We start from the raw sequence: 6,482 nt of genomic DNA, 5'->3' as shown, positions 1-6,482 counted from the left end.
TACCACAAATACACATTAGCCATACTGTATATAGGCAAATATGTGACCCTGGATCACAAAACCAGTCTTAAGGAGCACGGGAACATTTTTAGTAAAAGCCAAAAATACATTGTGTGGGTCAAAATTATAGATTTTTCTTTTATGCCAAAAATCATTAGGATATTAAGTAATGTTCCATTAAGATATTTTGTAAATTTTCAACCCAAAATATATAAAAACATTATTTTTGTGAATGGATGGCCTGCTACAAGACGATTTTCTCGATATTTAGATTTTTTTGCACCTTTTACTTCCAGAGTTTTACACTCTTGTATCTCCACCAGATTTTGTCCCATCTTAACAACCCATATATCAATAAAAAGCTGAACTATTCACCTTTCAGTTGATGTAAAAATCTTTAATTTCGAAAAATTGACCCATAAGACTGGTTTTGTTGTCCAGGGTCACATATATCTGAACATCCATGTACAAGATTTGTATTTACAGATGGGTTTTATTTCTATCCTATAGACCCCTTCAGATGAAGTGCTTCAACGTGTTTCAGTTACACAAACGTCTGAACAAAATAAAACCAACAGAAACATATCTTTAATTAAAAATGTACACTATATATATGTAAGATTTAAAAAATACTAACAATAAATAAATAAAAATGATATGCAAAGTGTGCTATATATGACGTTTTTTATTTTTTCATATTGAAATAGTGGGGCTTTTAAGTAAGGCCGTATACAGTACTGTAGTGTGTAGTTATTTATACTTAATTCACGTTTTATTCGTATTTTTTCAGTTTAATGTAAGTTTGCACTAAAATGTGTTGTTGTTATTCACTTCCTTTATTTGCACTTTGTAATTGAGCTGAAGTGTTTATTAATATTGTGTAAACTATGTATTATTTTGTAGGTAAACCCGGTTTGTTTCCACGCGTGAAACATGTGAATAACTGAAAATGTCTGACAGTGTACTTCACTATACTTCTTTTTGTACAGTGTCATTGTTCATTGCATTTCAAATGTAGAGTCTTCACGCATCCGTTATATAGTGTAGTGGATGCGGTGGGTGTGGACTGGGACTTTTATTCTGAAGTTTATTTGCGGGCGGTAGTCTGATAGCGGAAGTCCGTGCCGCTGGTGGTTGCAGTTCAGGCGGATCCCGTCAGTGTCTGATCTCAAACTTTCTGTCAATCCAAAAAACGTCTGAAAGCCGGTAGGTGACACACAGACTCACTTCATACACTCGAGAAACACCCGAAAACACGGAAACACTTCCGCTGTGGAGCGGTTTAACAGTGCGCGCGCGTGTGTGTTTCAGGTGACATGGGGGATAAGGAGTTGATGTGGGCCCTGAAGAATGGAGATCTGGATGAGGTGAAGACTCTGTTGGTGAAGGTGAGTCTCTCTCTCTCTCTGTCTCTCTCTCTCTGTCTCTCTCTCTCTGTCTCTCTCTCTGTCTGTCTCTCTCTGTCTGTCTCTTTCTGTCTCACACACACGCACATTGACAGGCAGGCTTCTGTGTACAGTGGTGTTATTTGGTGATATAATACCATGTTTCTGAGTTGCCTAATGCTAAACCATGTATTGCCGTATCTAAAAACATGACATCACACATTCATGAATGAGTAGAAACCATCTGACTGTTGTGGTAGTGTGATGTTATCTCTGTAGTAAAAGCAGGAAGCTGTACACATGACTTAATATTTACATATTGACAGTTATTACCTGCACACACATAAACTAAAACATGTTATTACCATTGAATCAGGTGCTTTGATCAAGGAAACATATGTGAAGTGTTTAAAACAGCATCGTCAACATTTCTTAGTCAAATGAAAACAACTAAATATAATGAGTTTGTGCTTGTTTTAGATTCATCTTATACTAACACACACACTCTGGCCTGTAGTTCATCTGTTAAGTGTGTATCTTGTGTCACAATATCGCATCACCTCCTTGTGTAATTGTATACACGATTCACACACACACGCTGGACAGAAAGTGCTTGCAGAAACACGGAGGAAACAAGTGCAAGATGATGTCTGCTGTGTGTTTCAGGCCTGAATAATAGTGTGTGTTCTAGAGTTCTTCTTTGCGTGTGGTTATTTGTGGATGTGGTGAAGTAACCTCAGGCGTTGTGTGTTTCAGCGTGAAAACCACAGGCTTTAACACTCGTACACTTCCTCACTGCAGATGTCTTGATAAAGGTGACTTCATATCTCAAAGAGATAACAGAAGTCACCTGTCTCTGTCCTGCAGATGAAACTGCTTTGCTTTTACATGATATTTGGCAGGATTCACATGTGCTAGTGTCAGTGACGTGACTCTTTCACTTCAGCGGTTCACACCAAAGTTCACACGCATCATTACTTTTATTGTGTGAAGAAAACACAGAAGGATAAATGGAGAAATTATTTTAAATATTTACATTGGGATTGAAACGTGTGTTTGCGGGGCAGCTAACATCCTAACACAAATCAAATCTGAGATGTTTAGATGGTTTGCATTCTGGGATCACCTTCAAATATAGCCTATGTAGGGAGCACATTATAGCCGTTATAATTCCCATCAGCCACAAATAAAACTCATTTTTGAAATGCCTCATTTTAACTTGTTTAGTCACGTTGAGTGTTTTGTCCAAAAGTTTGATAATTAGAGTGAATTAACATTGCTATGACAACTGTGAATGTTAAAACTTGTGTTATTGATGTGTTTTTTCATAACTGTGTGTGACTTGTGTCAGCCGCTCGGTGCAGGTGGTGAATATTCATGCGGTGACATTTGCCCTCAGTAATTTGTGTGTGTGTGCAGGCGGAGGATGTGAACAGGACTCTGGAGGGCGGTCGGAAGCCGCTTCATTACGCTGCAGACTGTGGGCATTCAGAGATGTTGGAGTTTCTTCTGTCCAAAGGAGCAGATGTCAATGTAACGTATCTTCTGTTGTCAAACACACACATTTCCTACGTGCACCTGTTAATGTTTAATACATATGTTAATGTTTGTGGATTCGCAGCATGTATTCGTTCTGCATGACTTACTATTACCATTCATACTTCCTTTAAATAGCCTGATTTCACTTTTTTTATGAAGTGGACACAAACCCTCGTGGCATCTGAGACGTGTATGACTTAATTTCTTCAGTTGATCAAATACGTTTATATTAAATAGCTTTTATGTTTACTTATTTTATGAAGGTCAGCACGTAGAAGAACATTATTCCATCATTAAATGAATGTAAATGACTCTAGTGGCTTAATAAATGACTCCTGAAGTGTTTGTGAGAGAGACAAAAATAGTACATTTGAAATGGTACATTTTGGAAGTTTATTTACTAGGTAAACTATTCCCAAAGTCAGTTTTTATGTAAATTGTGTAATTATTTTTGTAGAAACTGGTTAAAAAAACTAAATCAGAGATGTCTTAGCGGTCTTGAGACATCACTGAGAATCCAAACACAAGACATTTACCAGATTTCCGGAAATGCTTATTTGAATTATATCTATAATCAGCATGAGACCTCTATATTAAAATGTCATCACTATTTCTTTGTCTTTTCATCTCTAACATGATTTAAGATTAGTTTAAGTCATACTTTGAATTAGGTTTAATCATTTTTAGTTACATTCTTAGCACATTTGTTGCCATTTTATTGTTTGTTTTTTAATACTGCTGTATTCATACTTTAATACAGATTTGTTTGTTTTTTAGGTTTTAGTTTGTAATATTTCCAGTTAATAATTTAATTGTTTCGTGTCATCCCACACCACCAGATGTTAGTCTGTCGGCGTTCACTCTCAGCACACAGAGAATGTTTGTGAGATCAGAGACCTCTGAAGTCATCTCTCAACATCTCTGTAATTCATAGAGGATGCTGAAGAATTACAGCGTCTGCCCTTGTACATGAGGGAAAGCGTTAATGTTCCTGATTTATGGTTTTTCTCTTACAGGCTCCAGATAAACACGGTATTACCCCTCTGCTGTCTGCCACTTATGAGGGTCACGTGACCTGCGTCAAGATACTTCTAGAAAAGGTACAAACCCGTTCACACAACCTTTAGTTATTCAGCAGGTCAGAGAGCCGCGTGTGAGGTGTGTGTGTGTGTTGAGCTCTCAGGCGAGCAGACAGAATAGTCTTTTTGTTTGTGTGTTTTAAAGCGTGTTGTGCTGTAAGCGCTGATACCAGCGGGGTCACTCAGGGTTATATAATGCGCTTGTGTCAGAGGAGGGGCATTAGTGACCCTCTGAACAGCACTGCACATTCTTTACTGTGAGATCACGTCCTGCAGGACCCTGTCTCACCGCACCGGGTTCTGTGGCCTCGGGCAGCTGTGAGGTCTCTGATTGGACTTTTGTGACCGTTGCACTGGTGGATTGAAAGGAAATGTCTGCTTTGTGTTCATTCTGACGCGTCTGGTACTGAAATAAATCCCCTTCACTGATACCTAACATCAGTTTTTGACAGATTTTTATGGTTAATATTCATATACCAAGAAGCATTATAAATATGACATTTGATTGATTTAGTAATGCCCGTTTGACAGAAGTTATTTATTTCTAGCTATTCTCTTGAAACATTGTGTACGGTCTTCCTGTCGATGTGTTTTTGACCAGACGGACACTTCCAGTAGTGTAACAGTGGCTTCAGATGATGTTACTTCAAACCAAGAGAAATCATTCAGAGCCTTTGCACTGCACAGATCAATACTTCACATTGATCCACATGGAGAATGCAGTGCAAAATATTTCTGTAAAGAACAAGTGGCTGATCGATTAAAGCTTTGCTTTGTATTAGAGGGGCCCCTCTACGTGTAGGGGTCCAACCACGTGTAGATTATGCATAAGACGTTCAGTGTTACTGAAATGTTGGTAACAGCGTTGAACATTAATACGATGGCAGATCTGAAATGAGTGAAAGAGTGTTGAAATGTGTTTGATGGGGTAGCATTGTGTTTAACAGTGTTGAGTCTTGTTGGGTTTTGATAACTAGTAGTTTCTGAAAGGATCTCGGAAGTATTGTTTAGGTGTGTAGAGATCTCGACACGCACGGTGTGTGCGTTGCGTACGTACGTGTGTGTATAGTGGTGATAAAATAATCCTGCAGTGGTTTTTATTGGGTAGTAAAACTGCTTTGATCCTGTGGGTTTTATAAGTGTGTGTGTCAGTGCTGTTAAGTAAGGATGATGGTGTGTGTTTTGTTTCTGCATTAGGGGTTGTGTGTGTGTGTAATGATTGCTTGTTTGTGTTTCTCCAGGGTGCTGATAAGGAGCGGAAAGGTCCAGATGGTCTCAGCGCGCTCGAGGCGGCCGAGAGCGAGGCCATCAAAGATCTACTGAAGTGAGTCACTTGCTGCTGAACAACAGAGAGGGTCGAACCTGCAGCCACCGAATCCAACACACACACACACACACACACACATGCCTCTCTGTCTCAGCCCACCGACTGCATCAGCTCCTCTTGCTTGCCTGTGTTGTTTAGTTTTTTCATGATTATATTTTATTTTGGGAGACGAGCGGTTGCTGTCTCCTCTAGTTTATCAAAAGCAGCCATTGGCTGATGGACCTGTCACTCACACCTCCCATAAGGACCAATGGGAAAGCCGTCGGACTCTAAACACAGAATGTAGAGTAGAGAATGAAATTGATGAGGTGCATTTTTTTTTCGGACTGTAAGACAAAAAGGAGCGATTGCGATTTCGAAATGAGTGGTTCATGGGATTTTGAAAAAGAAAACTAGCTGAGCGACACTCCGGCCCGACGTCAAACAGACGACATTCCTGCACATTAACTGTTCAGAGAACAAAATAAAACACTCATACGCTTCCATCATTTTACTGGCCGCACATTTGCTTTGTGCCCTCTTGAATTTTTGTTGTTGTAGAAATAAATAAAATCATTTTCAGCTGTTGTGTGTTTTTAGAAACGTCTATCCACATGAAGAGAGACCTCTCTCTCTGTCTCTCTCTCTCTCTCTCTCTCTCTCTCTCTCTCTCTCTCTCTCTCTCTCTCTCTCTCTTTAGAGGTAGATATGTCTTACTCTACAATGAGAGACGTTTTCTGCTGTCCAGACAAAATTTCCTACTCTTCTGTCTGAAATCTCTCTCTTTCTCTCTCTCTGTGCATGACAGTATTTCAGCTTTTCATTACAGTCTTCAGAATCTTCAAATTGATCCTTAAGTGAGCGTTTTAAACATCCACATCTGACATTGTTGTAAAGTCAGTTTGAAAACAAATAAAGTGATTTCCAATGATCGTGTAGACTTTGTGACGTTTGTGTGTGTGTGTGTGTGAGGGCAGGGATTTGATGTTGGAATGTGTTTTGCTTAATGAAGTGCTTTTGTTCATCATTCAGCGGCTCTCGCGCTTTAGCCACAACACAAAGAAATCAATTATTCAAACTTCCTGATAAAGTTTAATGTCAGCGGTACCTGCTCGCTCGCTCGCGCTCTCTCTCTCTGACATCCCTTGAATATAAAACATCTCATTTACTCGT

General features: G+C 39.2%; 1 protein-coding gene across 1 annotated transcript; it reads left to right on the top strand.

Moving 5' to 3' along the window:
* Positions 1 to 1,064: 1,064 nt before the first annotated feature.
* On the top strand, positions 1,065 to 5,896 carry mtpn (myotrophin). Its single transcript, XM_079454114.1, has 5 exons — positions 1,065 to 1,206; positions 1,312 to 1,388; positions 2,805 to 2,918; positions 3,941 to 4,024; positions 5,245 to 5,896. The coding sequence occupies exons 2-5, from the start codon at positions 1,317 to 1,319 to the stop codon at positions 5,329 to 5,331; spliced, it is 357 nt and encodes a 118-aa protein (XP_079310240.1). The 5' UTR covers positions 1,065 to 1,206; positions 1,312 to 1,316; the 3' UTR covers positions 5,332 to 5,896.
* Positions 5,897 to 6,482: the final 586 nt, after the last annotated feature.

The sequence above is a fragment of the Barbatula barbatula genome, assembly GCF_947034865.1.
Source record: "Barbatula barbatula genome assembly, chromosome: 4".
In the NCBI taxonomy this organism is placed as follows: domain Eukaryota; kingdom Metazoa; phylum Chordata; class Actinopteri; order Cypriniformes; family Nemacheilidae; genus Barbatula; species Barbatula barbatula.
The sequence above is the reverse complement of the archived record's forward strand: the minus strand, read 5'-3'. Positions and strand labels throughout refer to the sequence as shown.